The sequence below is a fragment of the Drosophila eugracilis genome, unplaced genomic scaffold (assembly GCF_018153835.1).
Source record: "Drosophila eugracilis isolate 14026-0451.02 unplaced genomic scaffold, ASM1815383v1 contig_575, whole genome shotgun sequence".
NCBI classification, from domain to species: Eukaryota; Metazoa; Arthropoda; class Insecta; order Diptera; family Drosophilidae; genus Drosophila; species Drosophila eugracilis.
Window position 1 is genome coordinate 875,273 of NW_024573454.1, and position 22,195 is coordinate 897,467.

Genomic DNA, 22,195 nt, shown 5'->3' on the forward strand with positions numbered 1-22,195 from the left:
GTCCGTCCGTCCGTCCGTCCGTCCGTCCGTCCGTCCGTATGAACGCTGAGATCTCAGGAACTATAGCAGATACAAAGCTGAGATTAGCATGAAGATTCTTGAGGTCCCGGGACAGCGCAAGTTTATTACAGCATCCTGCCACGCCCACTCTAACGCCCACAAATCGCAAAAACTAAAATTGCTGAAATCTCAGGAACTATTGCAGTTAGAAAGTTGAAATTCAAAAGTATAATCTTTAGATGGCAGCGCATCTTATAGTGGTACTACTATCCGGCCACACCACCCATACGCCCACAAGGCTCAAAAGACGGTTTTCGGTTTTCTAGAAAAGCTGATATCTCGGTAACTATAAGAGATGAAAGTTCGGATTAAGCATGTATGTTTCTATAATGCTCCCAATGCGAATTGTTTTTCCAATCACGCCACGCCCACTGAACGCCCACAAAACCCGAAAACCAAAAATGCAAAAATCTCGAAAACTATAAAAGCTACACAATTTTGCTTAAGAACACGTATTTGGAGATGCCTCTGCAACTTGCCACGAAGTTGCATCCGGCCACGCCCACTCTAACGCCACAAACCGCGGAAAACTGTGGAGTCTATAATATTATTATGAATGCCTTCGTTTGACCTTGTGTAACTTATTTTTGTTAATATCTATCGACTTACAAAAGATTTTTCAAATCGGAACATTATTTCGCTATTTATGAAGAAATTAAGGTTATAAGGCTCCACATGGGCAGTGACGTCACTATAAGCATACTCAACATACTTCCTCTGACAATAGGTGGCGCCTTGTGAATTTCCACTAGCAAAATTTATATTTTAAAATTGTGTAAAACAGTAACGGGTATCTTATAGTCGCGGCACTCGACTATAGCGTTTCCTCTTGTTTATCTCAAAGATCATTAACTAATTTTCCACGCTTTCCTTACAGATTACCATACACAACGAGGATGTGCGCATCAATAGTCTGCACGACGAGGAGACCTCGTGGTTCAACTCGCGTGTCAAATGCTTTCCGCTCTACACAATCATGCTGGCATGTGAGCGCACCGAATACGATCTGCTCAGTCTGGGCGTCCAGGGGCATGAGCTTGAGGTAAGTGACCCATTGACTTAACTCTCTTAACACTTTCGCTAAATGGTTTTTCTTTTGGTTTTATAGATCTTGCAGACACTGCCCTTCGACAAAGTCAAAATCGATGTGATATCGATACATTTGCTCGAGGATAACGAGGACGTGCACGACTATGTGCTGGACATCACCAGGTTCCTGGCGGGCAAGTCCTACAAGTTGCAGCGCAAGATCGGAAGGAATTACTTCTACCAGCGACTCAATGCCAGCGCCAGTCGCACGCGCAAGAAAGACATCCTGCTGCTGAAGACGCCTTAGGCACGACAACAATTCGTAGACAAACACAACGAAAGATCGAAGAATCCAAACTGGGAAACAGAGATGCCCAGAGGGAAAATCGAAGTGAAGACAAGCGTTAAAAAGCGAGAAAATGAAAGTAGTTACTGAAAGAAATCAAGAAAACACTTGGCAGCGAAGCGAGAGATTAGTAAAACTCTCAAACTGAACTCTATGTTATAATGATAATTATTACTATACATATACGCTACACTAACGATATCGTTTATATATATATATACTGTATACCGATTATGATATATTGTACGAGTAGAATCTTAGTTTTTGTAAAACTCAAATCTCCCTTTACCTCCCTCCTCTCCCCCCAAAAAAACAACATATTATATCACCTTTATGTTATTATTTCCATTTATTTTTTGTCAAAATTGTTTTTTGTTCATGTGTACGAGCTGAGTACACGTAACACTTGTGTTAAATTTGAACACATTACTATACACATAAATGCATATAACGTATTATGATTTGCTATAAGCTATGCTAAATGAATGTTAATCTAAGAGAGCGAACGCCCGCCCCCCCACTTTTCGATGTATAAATTAAATTACAACTGGCGCGGCGAGTTCGGATTAAGAACGAGAAAATATTGTAACTGCTCTGCTACTAGGCTTAGGTCGGCTATCCTCCTACAAACCAACTATCCAACTATCTATCTATGCAAGTTTATGTTATATCGAATGCTTTATCTAGTAATCAATAAGTAAAACAAAAACCTAACGTAAATTATTGTTTAAAACTGGCGCCGGACGACGACGATATGAAGCAGCGCAAAAACTAAATACAACAAATATTTAAATTATATTAAATTATTGAACCAAACCAAGCACATCCATACACATACACATAAACACCACCATTGTACACACATACACACATACACACATACACACACACTAGCGCAAGCGAATAAATATATAGAAAACTCATTTGCAAAATCTGCTTTCAAACTCATCTCATACTCATAGTTACAACATAAGCGAACCATTAAATTAACAAAAACTAAAATGAAGATCGAATCATAGATCAAACTAGTAAATGAGGCAGCATTCGAAAGAATATTAAAGAAACAATAATGAAATAGAGCAAAAAACGAAAAGAAAAACGAATCACAAACACTAATGCACATTTGATGTACTACATGTACTAGTAAAATAAACAGACTAAATAAATGTTAATGTAGCGCAGCGAAATTAAATGTAAAACCACTTGTATTTCAATTACATTTTAGTAATTATGATGTATTATTATTTTTTATGTGCACACACACTTAGGATACAGCTAAAGATCGGTGACAGTTGTTGCAAGTGCCGCGAACTCGTTGCACCTCGCCTCCCCCCACCCAAAAATCTAAGAACACTCAAAATAACAGACTTATAGCCAGCCACAGATATTAAATTGAGAGCCGAGTAGATAATCAGTGCCTTTGACTTAGACTTGAAATGAAAACCAAAATCTAAGCATTACTCATATTGAAATCGTTGTACATAGAGAGATAGAGAGAGAAAGCATTGAGCAGCAACCGTCACAAGCCGAACATTTGTTGTTACCATTTGCCGTCTGTTAAACTTGCCTTACCGATGATGAGGGACGACGACGGTGATGCCCACAGTCTTCACTCAGTTACCACACTCAAATCCGTCACAACTATAAAAAAAAAAAAAACTACAGAAATAAATCACAAAAGAAAACACATCACCTTAGTCATAAGTACAGTGCTAATGTCTGTTTTTTTAAGTCTAATTCTAATTACTTAGTTGTATCTTGTGTAAATTAGCGTTTAACCAAATTTTAAGTAGGCTATTATGATAACCATCTGATTTGGCCTTGTCCATAGCACACATCCCGCATTGCATTACGCCCCTTCAAAAAAAAAAAACATAAAAACAAAACACCCATACCATACACCATATATACAAGCAAAAGGCTAACTCATGCTAAAGCTCGACATCGAACTAGAAATTGTATTTACAGCGAGCATAAAACTAAGGAAACAAAATTTATAGTTAATATAAAAAATAAAGAATCAAAAACTTATGAAATCTCCATTCACTTTTGTTTGTCCATCTATCGGTCTTTTGAGTTCTCTCGTTTGAAATCATAAAACAAAAACTATATCTATGGCAAAAAATCGAAATTGTTTATCTTATGAAATTGACTTGAAAACTGTTGAGAAAAACAGTGACACGAGTACATATTCTAAACTACCCAGAACTAATTGAAAACTAAAAACTGAAATGAATACTTATGGAAATTTTGAATGCAACTTTGCCGTCACTTATTATAGTTAGATACTTGCTAACAAATTGAAAAGAAAAGGCCTGCAACTATGACAAAATATTAACTATGAATACCAACAAAATTTACACGAATTCAATGAATGAAATAAATAAAGATTTACATGAAATGTAATAGTAAATAATGACTCTTTTTTCTATTGGGGGATAAATACTGTTATTTTAGATTTAACAAATTGTATATTTCATTATTTATACAATTATTCTCATTGATTCCACAATGTTAAACGATTTTAAGCCATTTAGTTGGATTTCCATTTTAAACTGCCACAGCCGGAAGGTATGCAGCACTTTATGTCAGCCCTCTATCTTTGCCTACATTCCTGCTTGCCCGTTAAAATGGCCTCTCGTCGCTTGAAAAGTAATGGACGCCGGATGCCATTGGCAACCTGTTGCCAAACAGCACTTACCCCTTGCCACTGGGGCCAATCCAAAGTGCAAAGCTCATCGTTTAACGATTGTGTGCTGAGCCCTTTTTGCCAGCAGCAGTCATAATCCCTTCATTCAGGCGGAAACAGAACTCATTAAAGTGGCATTAGCATGCAGCTCGCTTTTTAGACGAGTGATCAAATTAATTCGCTCAGCCAACTGCTACGCCTTGGCATGTACACGGTCATTGTCTAGGTTTTTAGGTGGCACTTTTGGATGCCTTTAAATGGAGTGAGTCTGGCACTGAGACCTCTTCCAGTGCAACGGCGCCACCTGGAAGGGGTTAGCCATGGGTGGAGTGCTGGGGGATGGCTGGCTGTTCTCCGGGTGCCGCCTACGTCGGCAACAGGCTGTTGTAATGGAGCTTTTCCGCACGAAAAACCAGCGCAAGCGCTGCTCTGACACACTAACACAGAGGCAACGGACAGGCGCAGTAGTTGGGTGGCATAATCAGTCGGTTCTCGGGCGCCACGAAAGTGAAAGCTGCGACTTTCAAACTGTTGCGTCCAGGTTCGGAATTCAGAATTCGGGACAAAATCAATAGTCATAAAGTTTGCCCAGAGCAAACAGCTGTCAACCTACGTCAAATGCTTTACTGGGATGGTGGGCGGTGTTTTTCAGCCCGGCCATTGTTGTTGCTCTAGGGCAGCTTTCGCAGGACATAACCCTTCGGTTTCATGGGGCTTAATTGTTGTGCAAAGCTGCTGTGATACCCTGTAAGAGTACGGGTACTTATTATAAGTTTTTGTTTCTTATTTATTAAGTTTGGAAAAAGTGTTGTTCATTTTTCTAGACACCACTGTATCAATGGCTACCATCTCTGAAAATTGACACATAATCTTGGCATTGTCACTTTCAAAATATGTGCCATCAATACAGTTGCAGTCAACTTAAGAGTATTCCCTGATTTATAAAGGAATTACACTTAATTATTTATTTTTTACTTACTTAAAATATAAACATAAAAAGCATGCTTAAGTAAAAAATGAAAGTATTAAAGCAATTTGTAAGCATGTATTTTAAATTCTAAAGATACAAATATTTTTTAAAATACTTTAATACCCTAGATCACCAAAAATAACTATATTTTCCAAAGAATATTAAATCCATGAAACGTGTTAGTTAGTTGCTCGAGTGCTTTAATTTTGGCCGCATCTGTGGGCCACCAAAGCATTGGCCAAAAGCTTGTGAAGCTTTATCTTAATTGTGCGTGTGCCTAACCTACAGCACACACACACACAGACACATGGGCTATAAGCGAAATGCGTAGGAATTTTCGACTACTTGTGAGTGCGTGAGTGAGTGTGTGTGTGATTGTCTGGGTGTGTGGGTGCGGGCACATTGTACGGGCGAAACTCCGAGCACCGAGTCGACGAGAGCGACTACGAGACAGGGCTGCCGAGGAATGGCGCTTCAGTAGGACAGTCAGTCCTTCGGCTGACGGTCAACGCGAGCGAAAAGCCAGAAAAGAGCAGTAGCAGCAAGGAAACTTGGGCAGCACGAAAAATCAAAAATAAAAAACAAGAAAACCACAGTAAGGAGGCGTTTGTTATTATATTAAATAACAATTTTTTCCACGATTACAAAACAACGTTAGCCTGTTAAATATGGCGGCCGAAAAGCTCGAGAATAATTCTGTGTGTTTTATTTTTGTGGCTGAAAGCGAAACGAAAAATTTGACACTGAACTTCATTAAATGTTACCATATTTGTGTGTGTGTGCGAGTGTACGTGTGTGTGTGTGTGTATGTGAAAGTGCCGCAGTATGTGTGAAAGAACATTTTAAGTGACAGCACAGAAGTATGCTACACAAAATGTCAGCCAGCCATATGCTTCTAATGTTTTTGCGACCAGGCATTTTCCCTCGGTTTTCCACCATTTCCCTTGGCCTTTCTTGGCTATTTTTGTTCTGCGTGTTTTTTGCACGCGCCCAACAATTAACCCAAGACCAAAAACAAGGAGACTTCAAACCAACAAAAGCCTAAAAACAAAAGGACTTAAGGCCTATTTCTGAGAGCGAGTCTCCCTACGCTTATTGCGTAGTTAAATGTCCAGTTTCTCTTTAACAAAACTCCCTCGCTTACGCCCCCCGAAAGCGTGGGCTAAATAATGTTTTTTCCATGTATATTGTGTGGCCAAGAAATTGAAACATGTGGGCCAATATCAACAGCGAGGCGGCAATTAGACGCCAGAGCCCACAAATAATCGTACGTCATCCGTGCGCCTGCGAACACCTGCAAGCACAGTCTCACACACATAGGCACACAAACACCAATCAGACACCCACACAGTCATAATATAGCCGGTGCTCTTGGAAGCTCGCTCTCTCTTTCTGGGCCAAAACTCTCTTTAACGTCTTCGAAATGCTTGGTTTCTGGCTTTCGGCTTCAGGCTGCTGTCGTCAGTCGCTGACGTTGTTTGCGTCAAAAAGAAGTGCTGCTTACCGAATTTGACTATATACATATATGTATATATGTGTATGTTATGTACACACAAGCGAATTAATCAAAATTTATACGATCTAGGAGCAACAGCAACGGCAACGGCAAAAGCAGCGGCAACAAGGAACACGGAACAAGCAACTGGAGAGGGGAGCAACAACGGCAAAGCAACAACAAAATATAACTAATATACAAACCTATAATCATCGCACATCAATTTGCATGTCTTCGTTCGTTTGCGCTGAATATGAAGTAAACAAATACATGAGCCACGCCATAAATGTCAAACTGAGGTAAGTCACAGCCATTTGCACCTATAGTTAGTTTAGCGTATAGTATGTGTGGTGTAGGGTTACCATCCGCTTATAGTTGGCTAAGTGATTCGACCTTTTCGCAACAGGTGCGTGCACCTTATACCCCCGTCACCTGCTAGCCCTGCCCCGGGATGTAGGCAATGGGAATGCAATGGAAAGCAATTAATGGCGCGTGCTTCTTGATTGCAAAATTCCTCAACAGGGGGTTCTTCTTCTAAATATTTCATTATAAGCGATGGTTTAGAGTATTGATAAAACGTCAGAGTGCCAATCGATTGATAAATGCGGTACTAAGTGAATGCTTGATTAATATTACAACATTTCTAGTTGCTTCGGGTTTGATGGTATACTAATGGGAACAGGCAAGCAGAGGAATACATTAATATCGTAAAGAATCTATTTCAATGATGAATCTTTTATCTCATTCAATAGTAAGTAAGAGATTTGTACAGGTTCCTATTTACCATATCCGCACATATATAAAATCAGTCCCTTGTTTACAACGTATACGTGATATTTGACTGCGGAATTGTTGTATCAATTAATACGACCAAAATTATATTTTTAGCTGACTAATGGGAAATTGGTGAACTCATTATATGGCATCATTATCGATCCAACATTGTTCAAATCATTCGATTACTTGCAATTACTTTATTAAGGAAATAAATAAATATAAATGATAAAAAATGAAGGACATTCATAAATATCATGGATAGACAGCTGTGATGACCCATTTATGTGATACATAGCAATATATTTATTGCCAAACCTGATTAAGCTTCGTAACAATTCAAAATGATAGCATAGGAATGCTAATTAGATATCCATAGGTGTTTAAAATCCATAAAAAGTTTTCATCTATATCGAAATACAGAAATTTGAATGGCACTTTCCCACCCAGATTAGCACCAAGATACCATTATATTGCCAGTGTGATAAAGTGACCCATGTAGGGATTAATACTCTCGATGCATACACCCTTCTCTTTATCGAACTTTATGATTACCGTGCAATCCCTTTATGACTTTGTTTTGTTCGGGGATTCAATGCACGGCCGGGTCCTTCACCACTGCCACCACTTGTTGTTGTCGTCATCGTCGTCCTCAGGCGGCAGGACATGTGACTCGATTGTATTTCGAGCACACGGATATCTGAGCTGGCGTTGCCATGGTCGTCATTCTGGGAATAGGACTCGCTGGATCCACTGACTCATTCATCAACAACGGGGACCTGCTGAGCGTGGGCTTTGTGTCGACTTCATTGCGATTGATTGAATGCCGTTGACATGGCCGATGGCATATGCAGGCTGGAAATCTGAGAGAAAAATGAAAGAAAAAAATGATGAGGTCGTGGTCCATGGGCAGCCACAAGTGCGTTAAATATAGCCCCGGCTTGGACAACGGCCAACGGACTTTGGCTATAAATGTCACAGAAAAGCCCGCTGTTTGATTAAGAGTTGCGTCAACAACCGGAAGCGGTAGGCGGCAGATCCCTTGGGTAAGGGAGGGGCGTGGAAGCTTATGGAACCATACTAAAAATGAAACGTAAATATTTTCGCGTAAACATAAACAAGTTGGCATATATAAAATGGGCATAAAAACGCGCTCATCCGCCACTGATACAAATACGTTTGCCATCCTAACTTGCCAAGCCACTTTAGTTTTAATGCTAAACCAACAGAAAATCAAGATACTGATACGGATTCAGCCAAGAAGTCGTAACAGTTAAGGATGCATGAATATAATATTATATTTTGATGGCCTCCTAAAAACAAAGTCTAGCAATTGCACAAATATTTTCAGGCTGGGCCTGGCTATATAAATAATCAAACAAGTTTCCGTTCTGTTGGCATAACAAAGACTGATGGAGGCTGAAAGTGAATTAAATTGACTTTAACCTGGCCCAGAATATTAAATTTTTCCTTTTTCAATTTGTCCAGCTGCTCTTAGGGGGTATATTTAAAATTAAAATTGATTTTGAACCCGACAAATGTTTGCCAATTATCTGATTTTGTGAACTTTAAAGTTTACTTAGGGGTCAAACATAATATATCTTATAACCTGTATTGGTATTGGAAGTAAATAAGTTGCTAATTTTTGTAACTAGATTTAAGATATTCTCTTTTTAAAGTTAACATCAGACAACTCACAAATTAATCGTTATATAGTGCCCAACTTTAATGACCTTTTAATACATCACCTGGACTTAAGAAGAACACCATTATCCTTTCTATTGAAAATTACCCTCATTAACTTTTTGTTTAATATGTAAACGTACTGAAAGTAATACAGCAAACAGCATTGGGAATCTATTTATATCAATTTTAATTGCAAATGAGCCCTACCTGGGGCCTGGGGGAGCAAATCATCAAAGGAAACGCAGATTAGCTCTGCCTTTTTATATAAGTACGTTAACGTAACGTCGTTTAATTAGCTGGCCCGACCTTGTCCCAGGCAATCAGTCACGGCAACTCCGTGCAAAACCCAAGCTGGTTCTTGTTAACCCCCTTACGATAACCTGACCTCAGGCATTCTACGCCATCTATGGGATTATAAATGGCTGAAATAGTGGCAGAATTTGTGGGTATGGCTGTGGGCGATGGTAACGGCTGTCGAGGCAATAGCTGAACGCAATTAATTTTAAACTGAACAAATATTAATCATAATTCCATACGCCAACGCGGCACACAGAGTCCCAGTTTAACAATATCCTTGTACTAATACAAGAACGAACACAAAAACCCATACATCCATGACATCAGGCTGGGGATATGTACAGAATATGGGATACAATGGCGTCATATGGACAAATGTCTGTATTACAAAACCTCGACTATGTCGTCTACGACAAGGGCAATCCATTTACTTAATGAGATTGCAAGCATTTTGGTGACATTGAAAGCGCGTTTATTAGGGTTGTCCTGGCTCCCCACTTTCCCTTTCCCCCCATCTCTTAACCCCAGCAATTCCAGCAAAGGGTGCAACGCCCCTCTTTTTTTCGGGGTTGGGAGTTATAACAAATGCTTATGTGAGCCAAGTTCATTCATAAAAAGGCGCTGCGTCAGGCAAGAACCGAATAAGCCAGGAAAAACAGCAGCGGGGCAAGAGGGAAACACGAAAACAGTGAGAAAAATCAATGGTGGCAATGGCAACTCTGGCTACACCTACATCCACTGCTAAAAATAGCCCAGGCAGCAGATATATCAAGTTATAAAATTTTCGACACAATTTTCGTTGGGGGTTGCGGTTGGTCGTGAGCTGAGCTCCAGAAACTGACTTGGCACTTTTTTTAAACAGACAGTTAGTGGCCCACACAACCGAAAATGGAAAGCATGGCCAAACGAAAATGAAAGGAAATTTAACGGATACAGTGGAAATGGCAGAAGTGAAAGTTAAAGCTTAAATTAGGATTTCCCAGACATTTTTTTTCAAAAATTTTCTTAATAATTCAATTTGTTTATCCTGAAATCAATGCTAACTAGTATTAAGATTCTATATTTTCTAGAATTTTCTATACTTTCATTTAGATGAGGCTTTACTGTAGTGAGTGGTTAGGTGGGAGAGGCAATTGGAACTTTCGCGCTGTTGCTATTTTTGGCAACCGAACGCCTTAGGGGCCAAAAAGAGAGAGCCTGTTTAACAGGACGAGGGTGAGCCAGCAAGTGAGCCAGTTCTATCCCGAGCGTCCCTACTCTAGATGATTCCTCTGAATCCTCCAAAACGTAGGCGCCGCCTTTAGAGAAAGCTCTCGGTGGCTTGCGCGGAAAAGCTTTTTTGCGTGGGCGTCGTGCTGGCAGCGCAACAGGAGCAGCCATGGGAAAAATAACGGAAAATCGTGGCAGCAGCTGGCGAAGCAACAGCAAAAGCTTCAAGCTTTCAACCATTTCCCCAGGCAGCTGGAAAAGCAGCTGGAAAAGAGCTTCGTGCGGCAAGACTTCGGCAGCACTCGGCTTCACTGTTGCCGTGCGCTACCTGATGCTCAACGCTCTATGGGCAGCTGAAGGCATCGTTGGCATTCAGTTCAACCTGGGGAGTGGAGCGCAGCGAACGCTGCTCCAAGTGTTGAGCGGTTAAATAAGAAAAGTGCCCGCCTACAACAAGTAGGCGGTGGATTCCCAGCCAGTGTTCTGCGCCAGCTACTTCAGTGCCCGAGGACCGAGTGCCCTAAAAGTGCGACGGCGGCGGCGAAGAGTCCTGCGGCTGCTCTTGGTCCTGTTCTTGGTGCGATAAGCGTGTAAGCCTAACATATGGCACCCAGCGTCGATGCCAGCCGTCGGCACTTCAAGCGGTGAGTCTTGGGGAACGGGCATGGAAATAGGCATGGGAAATGGGGATCCCATTTAGAAGCAAAACTTTCACTTGCTTAGCTAAATGCAGGTCTGATAGAAAGTTACTTGATGTTCATACTGGTACTTTAGGTACTTTCTTTAAGGTTAAAATTTATTAATTAAAATAAACAAATGTTTGCATTTATGTATATTTTAAAAGGGAATATGTATTCAATTTAGAAGCAGAACTTTCAATTTCTATGCTAAATGCAGGTCTGAAAATGAGTTTTCTGAGTTCTGAACTTCTCTTGGTCTTTATAAAACAGAAAGTCCATTCAACTTAAAATAAACTTATGTATGAAATAAATAAATTTCTATTATTTTATAGTCATACTAATAAAATAGATTTTTCGGAAAAATTAACTACTACTTAATACTAAGCTAATAATTACAGATCTTAACATATAAAATATTATTTATTAATTTCTAAGAATTCCACAAAAAATAACTATTTCGTTTTTAATGAATTTAGTTAGCATTTTTTCATTTTCATTTCATAAATATTTATTTATTACAAAAATTAATTAGGATAAGTTTAAATTCAATTTTCAGCTTCAATAGTTACTTTAAGCAATGACGAAACCCACTCAGTAACTAAAATAATTAAACCATTAACAAGTTAATAAAAGACAATCCCCTTTCTTAAAACTGGCATTGCATTTTAAGAGACTAAAAATGCAACGACCCTTTTCGATATTTACAAAATCCAACCGAAATGAAATTGATATTTGATGTTCCTTGTCCGAGCAAACATTACTCTCATTGGAGGCCAGCAGTTGTAATAGCACAGGTCGTGGGCTTTCAATTAAAAGCGTTTAAGTAAATCCGACAGATATCGGACAAGGAAAATAAATAAACACGATCGACCTGGTCAGACAAGAGTGCCCAGAAAAGTAGGCAATGCAACTCGCAATCCACTCATGCAGAAACTCGAATCGAACTTCAATCAAAGTGATTTAATTCGAGAGAAGACACAGGCATATTGGTTACATCATTTCAATTATAGAATGCAAATGAATCTCGTTGTGTATGGCTGGTGACTATTTCCATGAAAATTACTGTTAAATCATTGGCTTTTCACAAATTATTACGAATATTGTTCAGCCAAGGGGAAGTGAGTTTTCATATCAGGTGTCCGTTCGGCAATGTGATAATAACTGACTTAATTAGGAAAACATTATTTATCGTAAATGGGAAAAGGCTGCTATCAGTTTCCTATTAAAGGTAGTTTTCCCCCGTTAAAAGGGTAGATAAGCAGCAGGAAAAGTGTATATCATAAAAGCAGAGAATGCAGCACTATTATTTTCACTGAGCTTTCACTGGGTACAAGCTGCGCAATTTGTTTTTCCGAAATTGATTTCGCAGCACCCCCCCCATTTTCCACCCGCCCCTTCTCATGTGCACTTTAACAACATTATCAGTTCGCTGGAAATTCTGCACCCCGGAGCTGGTTGCCTGCCGTTCATTATCCATGGCCTTTGCTCTCCTTTCACCAGCTGCATTTATAAAGCGCCATCTGAATAAAATATGGTGCATAAATTCCAGCAAACGAAACTGCTTATTAACTGCGAGAATCTTCCCTGCATACGGGCAAAATGCAGGGGAAAATTAGTGCACTGTGCAGTGTAACGTAAGCAGCTTTTCCTAACGAGGACTTCTAAGAACTCCGTTTTGGTAAAGGACCCTCCTTCTCTGTAAACTGTATGTTTTTTTCTTCAAATGCCTTGAATATATTCCCTAGTCAACTTATAATTGCTGCGCTGTTGAAATTGGGGTAGCAAAAAGGACGAAGAGGTAAACTGTGAAATGCCAAAAGTTTTCGGGTGGAAATGTAAAACAATTTGGCAAAGGGAAAAGCAATTTGCTTTACATGGTAAAGATAAAGCTCTTAGACTAACTTATCCAATGCTGTATACCAGACATACAGAAAAACAATGGCTTAGATGTCGGCAGCAATTAAATCCAGACATTGTTGCTATTTAGCTAGCAAAAGAAAAAAGATATTTGTAGGATAGGTGAAGTTCTCAATTCGGAAAAGCAATTTCGTTTGTGATTAGAAAAGGATATGGGAAAATGATTACGTTTCCGGGAAATGATTAAGTACACTTTAAAGATAAACCTTAATACACAAAGAAATAAAATAAATTCCCTTCCTAATTAAGGCATTAAAAAGAAGAAACAACCTTGAACAACCCACACTTTTTGCTGAGACAACAAAGCAGACCCCTAACAATAATTTATTCGTTTAAGTATTGAGTCATAATTCATGGCACTTAGGAGAATAATTCCACGCTGATTCCCCCTAACCCGACCAAATTGTTGAATTATCCAAACCCTTCGCTCTCATAATTGTCCTGCCACTCTCAGCTGGCCCCCGCAATTTTCCACTTTCGCCCACTTTCAATTGCCGAATCCAGCTGGCAAGTTTATCTAATTGCTTTTTGGGCGGAGAGAGGTCCTTATTCTTGCTTTACTGCTGAAGAGGCGGCGGAAATCCCTTTCACGCTGGGCTGGCTGAAAAAGGAATTATGAATTGTGTATTTGTAGATGGCGAATTGTACACATTGTGTTCGGCCGGAAACGGAGTCAGGATGAAAGCGATTTGTTATCCTTTAGCCGGGTCGAGATCCTTCTCGTACTCCCGATGCTGTGCATCAATTACACAAAGGCCGGGAAATGTGAGCCTGTCGAGGCCTTAAATCACCTGCCAGGAAGTCACTCCCACTCGTTGCCATTTCTTTACGCGCTTTTCACTGTGTTCTCTGCTCGTTCACCGTCGACGGTGCCCAGGTGCTCGATATTCACAATAATAGAGCCCCAAGGAGAGCCGAAGAGCTCTAAAGTGCAGGCAAACACACCTGGCGGGTCCGATGCTCCGCCTCTTAAACCCAAGCCCACTTTTGCCCATCCGAAAGCAAACTCAGGCGTCAAATCAAATGGCAAAAACCTTGCCAACACTTCAAGCCAAAACGGAGGGGGGATAACCCGCCTTCTGGTTGGAAATGGATATGGAAAAGTCAATGTAGAAAGGAGGGAACGAACTTGAATTCGAAGAGGGAGTTAAATCATCGGCGTCATGATTAGCTCAGCAGTATGTAGTATATGGAGGTCCAACACAAAGTCATGAACAGCGCCAGAGGGGCCAACTGAATCCAGTCAAGAGGAATCCCTTAGCCAAATCCTTAAGCCCCCGCTCAAGAAGGCTAACGTTTTCAGACGGATGCGGGCAGGCGGAAGGACAATGCTGAAGACAAATCTTGCAGATTTTGGTCAAGAAATGCTCACCGAAATGCGAAACCCAAATCAACTTGAAAGTGAATGAATAACCACGAAAAGGAAAACTTTTCAAGCGAACGGGCAGTAGGCCAAATGTTGGCCGCAAAACCAAAAAGGGAAAGTTTATAAGCGGCAAGGAAATGTAGGGTGGGGGTGAAACCAACCCACAGCATTTTATGCCTACGAAAATTCTTGTAAAACAGGAACAGAAGGTGGCATTCAGTAAAGGAAGTCTTTAAGCCTACATACAAAAAAGAAATATGGTAAATCCTTAAGACCAAGTGGATACAATGGGAATCTCTTAATACTGTCTTCAGAATAAAAGTCGCCTTTTAACAATTGAACAAAGAAAGCAGAATGCAGAACAATGTTAAGCACTTTTACTAAATATTTAAAAGGATTCCCAATTATTCTTAAAAGAAATGAATATAAAAATCACTTTAATTTATTAGTAAATTCTTTAATTTTCCAACAATCTTACCACATTTTTAAGTGCAACAACAGGCAGTTTGTTCCAAGGAAGATATTCCTCATAGTTGATGAATTCCAGACTTAAATGATGCCATTAAGCATTTTACAACTTTTCGAATTTGTTGCCGCATTTTCCGGGATTTAGGCCAGCAACGAGATGAAATAACCAGAGTCCAAGCGGAAAGTCCTTTCAAGTACCATTTGAATGGGATAGTAAATTGCGAAGTACAGCTGCCGCCGACTGTCAACTGATTTGTATTTCGGCAGCATCTTCAATTCCGCTGATTAAAGGCGAAACCAACTTAATCAATTTCCGGCGAAGAAACTTCTATAGCAATGGCACGTTAGGAACCCTAAAAACTTTCCACTCCAAGCCGACACGCGCTAGAATTTTCCACTCGCACTAAACGAAAAACGGCGAAGGTACACACACACACACACACACCTACAAAGTTTCCATTTCCAGTTTTCCGGCGGAATAGCGGGCACGTGCCCAGCCACACGGACTGCTGAGCGCGCCCACAATGCAAAACTAAAGCCTTTTTTACGGCTGCTGACGACAGCTGCAAATTAAATAAAATTAAGTTAGAGCCAGAGCTATTTATTAAGTGGCTTTGCGTATTGTCTGTCGCCCCAGGGACAAAAAGAATAACCAAAATAAAAAATAAAACCAGAAAGTCAAGCCATTTTAATTGAGTGGAATGCCCGTGGAGCAGGACTTATGAAGCCACGTCATCACCAGGCACATCACCTGGGTATCCTAACTGGCAAGGCAATCATGGCATCGTCGAAAAAATCCAAAAGTTGAGTACTTGCCAGACTTTGCCAAGCGGCTGAAACTAAGTGAAGAATAAACAAAACTGCAGCGTCAGCGGCACAAAGAAAGAAGCGATTAAATTTCCGCCACAAAAGAAAATGGCCAAGAATGGCAGTAGCTGAAAGGAAAATTGGCAACGTTAAGCCCTGATGGAAAAGCAAATAAAAATGAAGAATATACCTTAAGCGAATTTTGTGAAAGACTTTCACTACGTCATAATGTCAATTCATTAGAAAATTAATATAAACGATCGATGTTTCTGTTTAATATAAAAATAAAGTTTAGAAATGTTCTGCAAGTGAAGGTTTTCACAAACGTTTCAGAGGGGAAGTTCCGCTCAAATCGAAAGTCTCTTTCCTTTTCCTTCAAATGTAAATAAAAATGGCACCGGAAGCTGTCAAGCTTGCGTAACAAGGTTGCATCTTGATTTCTTTGAACATACATATGTACATCCAATAAAGCAATTGAGTAGGAAATGTACAGCTGTAAGTTTCCCGGAAAATGCTCGCTAACCGGAAAACGATTTCTCTATGAAGTAAGATATTTGTTACCCTAATTTGAGGATATAAAAATGAGTAAAAGAGCTTAAGAAAACACTTTGAAAAATCTAGAATAAAAACCTCCAAAATTACTTTCTTAAGTCTTGACAATCAAAAGGTAATCTCAACACAATATTAAGTTCCAAAACCCTATAAAACATTCTTCCAAAATGTTTTCTTATGGTAGAAGAGTTGAAAAATTATAGCTTTTCTACATTAAATGTTAAATAATCGAAAAGATTAGGAAAATATAATACATGTATTTGGTGAACAAATCAAAATACCTTTCTTACATGTATAAATTAACTTTGATTGAGAAGCTGTTAGCCCACAGTTAAGGCCATGATGGCATTGACCACATCGTTATCGTTCATTAGCAGAGCTTTGATTGCTTTGTTGCGCGAGCAGGCGGCCTGCATTTGCACCAGTTCAATATCTTTTTCGTCCAGATCCTTGGTGACTTCCTTGTCCAACTCCTCGGCCTCGTCGTCATCAGCAGGGGATCCTTCGGCATTGGTTTTCCCCCTTGCCGTCCTCAGCACCGCCTGAATTGGACGAAGTACGGAAACGTTCGGCAGCCTTGGCTGCTGCCTGTGAAGCGGCGGCCGAGGTGCTAATGTCCTCCACACGGACTGGTCCGAAACAGATGTACGTCTCCGAGTGTGCCACCTTGAACACCTCGGGATTGTCGATGTACAACAAAAAGTTCTTACTCTTCTTCATTGTCACGCGAACCACGTTCTCGACCGGCTTCAGATCCATCTTCATTAGGATGCGACGTGCCTTCTTCTCGCCTCGCGATTGCCTTGGACAATCTGAGGATCGCAGAGCTCCCAAAGAACTGAAATCTTCCAGATTGGGGTCTACCAGGTCAGGGGCCTCATCGTCGCTGTCCGTTGACTGATCATTTTCATTACAATCTTCGACGGTTACCAGTTTGTCCGGAAGAGTCAGCACATTCGGCACCTTTTGGGCCAGGTCCATCAGCTTCTTGAGTTTTTTGCGATAGCCAGGATCCATTGCGTCCTTGCTCTGGGACCTTTCCTGACTGCACCCGGGAGTAGGATCTTCTTCAGAAGTCTTTTCCTTGGCGGCCAACGCGTCGCTCAAAGCCTTAATGTCATTTTTCAATGAGACAAGTGAGGTTTTCGCATTCTCTGCAGCACTCGCTTTTGCTGCGGCCTTGGCGTCCTTCTTCAATTTTTGCTTCCTACCCATGGCTAAGAACAAATTATGTAAACTTTCGGACTAGCGAGCACAAGTTTTGTGAATAATTTTCAGAAAGCTGTAACGCACGTGAAGCGGCAGGAAATTCGAGAAAACAAACTTTCGATAGATTAGCAGTGTTGTTCAGATTGGGGCCGCTCTACACGAAGCTACAGCGGAATCGAACAAATATTCCAATGCGCCAATAATCCAGTAATTTTAAAATCAATAAAAAATATAGAGCCTTATTCTTTATTATATTTCCATAGCTTACTACAATATTACAGACTACTGTATAACAGAAACCAAGATTTCTTATTAAACCAGTTTTTAATTTTACTATCTACCAGCTTTTGATTATTTAACCTCTAATAAGAATTTTTCCCCGTCCATGAGCTCTTAACGATCAATTTAACTTTTTCCGAGCTGCTGCTTCCTGCCGAGCGTAATAAATAACATAAATTGGTGCTTTTGAAAAGTTCATAATGCAATGAGTGGCTACTCATAGTCAAAGGCTGAAATGAGTTGCCTTCAAGGAAGTCAAGAAGCAAACACAATTTCAAACGCACTGAGCAGGCTTTCTGAAAGTGTAGATCTATCGATATCGATAATTTTTGGGGCCAACGTAAATTGATAAGAAAAAGTTAGCAACTCTGCAGTGAAAAATGGCTGTTATAATTTAAAACGAGAGTGCCAGCTGCTGTCGAAATTTGCACTTTCCTGCGCGGGGTTATAAAACTTTCGCCGCAGAGCCAAAGAAATTCAATTGATATTGATGATTGAAAATCCATGGCTGAGACGTGACAGTTGTCGGAATATTTTCCCTGACAAAGCCAATTGCAAAAGTGACGAGGAAATGGAAAGTGCAGTTGGCTTTTCGCTGGGGAATATTTTTCAATGTGCAAACAAGTCGCGTGTTGCTGCGGGAAAATGCGGAAAGCAATGGAAATGCGATGAAGAAGGGCGAGAGATGGAGCCAGGCACAAAGGCTCATCTGGAGCTGTTTTTCTTCCATTTTAATTGCAGTCGTGGTCGCGGTTTTTGGGCGGTTAAAACGGAGCAGACCCACAAACACGATTCGCGTGGAGCAAACGTGGTTACAGTGGTTCCCTTTGCGGTTTTTCGGCTCCCGGATTTTCCCAGGACAAGTGGGTTCAGCAGGGTGCGCCAGGCAGAAACACTTTGCTGTTAACTATATTAAAAAAAAAGTGCCACGCCCCATTAGCACACTCACTTTCCATTCCGGAAATTACATTTACATTGTTATTCCGTTTTTTTATATAAAGAGTTTGAGGGTATATTGGAATTGGAATAAATGGAAAATATATTATGCATATTTTCATGAAAAATGTATGAAAATTGTAGCTTTGCAGAATTTATGAGTATCTTTTTTGCTAAGATATTTAATAATTAAAAGCTCTGATTAATATAGCTGGATTTTCTTACTGAATTATAAGTTAATTTATATAAAGAAGTTGGAATGTTAATTACAAAAAATTACTGCCTAGCAATTCTGTAAGTGGAAATCATTTTAAATTTTTGTATGGCTATGGAAACCACACATTTCCCTGCTTTTTATTAAATACCAGGTATTTGGCAATCGGGGAACTGGGTCTTGACCACCCCAAGCGCTTTTTTCCATTCGTTGTACTCTGTCTGATGATGCGTTTTTAATTGCTCGGTTCTTTTAATTAAAGTGCGAGCAAAGGAAGGGCGAAGCACCACCACCTGCAATTATTAAACTTTATCGCCAGGTCAACGCCTAATTGAGTTGCATAAATTATTCAAGGAAGGCAAATGAAGCGGCAGCAGGAGCTGGAGAAGAGGGAGGAGCAGTGGGAAGACAGAAGCCCAAGGATGATGCATCCGTCTGCCACCGCAAAGTCTGGCCTGTCACCTTAATTAAATTCGAGAGGCCAACTAATCAGATATTCCCCTTTGCCAGCCATGAATAATCGCATTGGGTTGGCATAAAGAGCTGGGCTTTTAACTTTTCGGTCGATTCGATTCAATGTGTTACGGTTCAGTTGAGTTTTGTTTTTGGTTCCCCCATCCGGATCCGGCAAGTTGGGTTGCAAAGTTTTTGGCTGTCCTAGCACGTTCGTACTATGATTAATTATCCCGCCCCATATGCTGCGGTGTCATCTGGTTGCCCATCCAACTTATTGGAGCTTAGTCTTAGCTTTGTAGTTTAGTTTCTGCTACGGCCTGTGCATGAAAAATGAACCAACCAAGCCAACCCCGAAGGCCCAAGGAGACATTCGCCAAGAATGAGGTCTCCATTCCCGCTGTCAGGCCAATAAAGTCCATTAGAAGCTGCTCTCTGGCTGGAAGAGGCCAGGAATCTGAAATACATTAATCATGCAAGTTTCGAGAAATGATTGAAATCATATTACCATGTCCCAGACATGTAACAACTAAAGATGTTTCCGTAATTGAGATGTTAGCCAAGACATTTATATTGTGCTCGGCCTTGGTCTGAATAAATTTCCCTTATTTCCTGCTAATGAATTTCATCACTGATTGATGCTTGTTTGGCTTAATTTTATTATCATAAGTGAGTGAGTCAGCAGACTTTCCTTCGGAAAACTAGTTCTCATCAAGATGGGGTCTTTATGTACTTTCTTTATTGATTACGAAAAGCTTGTACTTGATGTTGTTGTTATTGTTGAGTCAGCAAATTAGTTTCCCTAGTCTTCCTTTTAACTTGATTTTATAACAGAAAGAGGGACCTTTTGATTGATTTTCCTTGTTTTTTTTTTAAATTAAGGTTAAAACTATTAAGTTTTCCTTGAACGAAACATATGGCTTATTTTTTAACAAGGCCATTTCATTTGGTATCTTGTTTCGGGGCTTAATCTGCCACATCTTTGCGGTGCTGTTGACGAGCTGGAATCCCATTTCGTGGGCGGTTTGACTTTGCTTTCAGAATGAAACCCTGCTGCCATCACCCTCGTTCCGAAATATGTCAACCTTGAGCGAGGCTGACGCGCTTATCGCCAAATGACCCAGACGGTATCCACAATCCTGAACCCAGAACCCATAACCCCAACCACCTGCCCATCACAACATGGAGTTACTGAAGCGGCAAAGAAAATCAATTTCCCCTGCTGACTGCCATGGGCTAACAACGCTTACCAAGGCCTGACATTTATTACCATATAAAGAGCAAGAAATACTTGCTAAGGATTCGGCAGCAGGAGTCGCCAGCCACCAGTCACCAGTTACCAGTCACCAGTCACCATCACCGGAGGCTAAACAAAACCCGCACAAAAGAGGGCCAACTAAAAAAACCCGGAAACTGCAGCGCGACAAATGTGCTCAAACAACGGAGATTCCCAGCCACCTAGCCACTTCAATACACCCGGCTTCCCTCGCAGTTTTCCCCCACCGCCTTTGCCGAGGTTTTCCTTTGTGCGCATTGTGTGAAAATATGAAATATGGAAATGCCGGAAAAGCGAAAAGTTGTCCCTGGCACAATAAAATGCAATTTCCCTCAAGAGCCAACCAAGGCAGCTCCTCCCGAATATACATTGCTAATTTCCGGTAACAACAATAAGGCAGGCACCCGAAATACTTTGGATGTACTTGGTGGGAGGGGGCTATACCACCACCCACTTAGCAAAGGAGCACCAGGTTATTAGTGCAAATTCCTGCATAAATTTGAGTACAGACTTACAAGGATGTGGGCGAGGAAAATGCGGGTTTTGTGCACCCAGAAAAGCTAATTGAAAATTTAAACTTATTAAAAACGATGCTTAAACAAATGAAAAACTGGCATTGACATTTAAAAATAGTTTGATTTGGTGCTAAAAATCTGCATATTTAAATAACCTTGAAAATATTTGGAGCTGAAATTATTAAAAAGCAAATCACCTGGAAACTTTTTGCACATTTTATTAGTTTTCTGATGAAAAATGTCAAATATTAAAATGCAATATCCGACCTTATCATGCACAACTTTTTGTGTAAACAAGTAAAGGTCAAACTGAAAAAGAATGTAAAAGTACAAAGATAGTAGTTTCAGGGTAGTTTTTACATGTATCTTAATATCGATTAGCTATCCTGTAGCTTTTTTTTTTTAAGTTCAGCTTAATTTAGTTTTATCTCCAGCTAAGATATTGCTTAACCCCCGCTGTCCCTTTGTTGCTTAATTAATTGGTTTTCCGACTTTTCCAGGTGTGCCGATTATCATGGCAAGCAATGTACAACAACGGCAGCAACATCCATGCACCACAACTGAAGAGCCGAAGCACCAGAGAGCACGACGTACAGTCAAGGACCAGGAGTCGTCGGCGGGGCGAGCATGCGAGCAGTTCTGGTCTAATCAGAGGCCTCCATTCCACCATCACCAGCAGAAGGAGCAGGATCGACATCCTTCTGCCCAGCAAGAGCAAGTGCAGCACTACCGAAATAAACGAGCGCACAGGCAACTGCAACACCAGCTTAAGTTGCCACTCCTCTGCTGCAGCCTGGACGCCCTGCGACATCCGGCCAAACTATTGCCATTCGGAGCACTCCTGCTAATCCTTCTGCTCGCCACGCATGGAGATCTTGCTCAAGCGGAGGGCAATGTTGGTGAGTGTCCTTAAGGAATAGATGAAATCTATGCAGTTTTATGAGTTTCCAAAGTCTTAATTAAGTTGT

At 40.5% G+C, this 22,195-nt stretch overlaps 3 protein-coding genes across 4 annotated transcripts in view; 2 read left to right on the forward strand and 1 right to left on the reverse strand.

The window, feature by feature from the left end:
* LOC108102591 (protein Star) overlaps positions 1-3,841 on the forward strand; it is a 31,169-nt gene extending 27,328 nt beyond the window's left edge. Inside the window, exons 4-5 of the mRNA XM_017207693.2 lie at positions 938-1,102; positions 1,169-3,841. Of these exons, the coding sequence (XP_017063182.1) occupies positions 938-1,102; positions 1,169-1,396 (393 nt within the window). The 3' untranslated portion in view covers positions 1,397-3,841. The remainder of the gene's footprint in view (positions 1-937; positions 1,103-1,168) is intronic.
* A 1,717-nt stretch (positions 3,842-5,558) lies between these two features.
* The window catches only part of LOC108102557, a 44,714-nt gene continuing 28,077 nt past the window's right edge, over positions 5,559-22,195 (forward strand). The window contains exons 1-3 of one of the 2 annotated variants that reach the window (XM_017207628.2): positions 5,559-5,689; positions 6,680-6,888; positions 21,728-22,126. In XM_017207628.2, the coding sequence (XP_017063117.2) occupies positions 21,742-22,126 (385 nt within the window). In that variant the 5' untranslated portion in view covers positions 5,559-5,689; positions 6,680-6,888; positions 21,728-21,741. Of the gene's footprint in view, positions 5,690-6,679; positions 6,889-10,928; positions 11,200-21,727; positions 22,127-22,195 lie in introns of those variants that run through there. The other variant, XM_017207627.2, reaches the window with a different exon arrangement.
* Positions 16,583-17,728, reverse strand: LOC108102558 (nascent polypeptide-associated complex subunit alpha). The gene is given in 2 exon segments (XM_017207629.2): positions 16,583-16,854; positions 16,856-17,728. Coding segments are annotated over 2 exon segments (894 nt in total). The 5' UTR covers positions 17,561-17,728; the 3' UTR covers positions 16,583-16,665.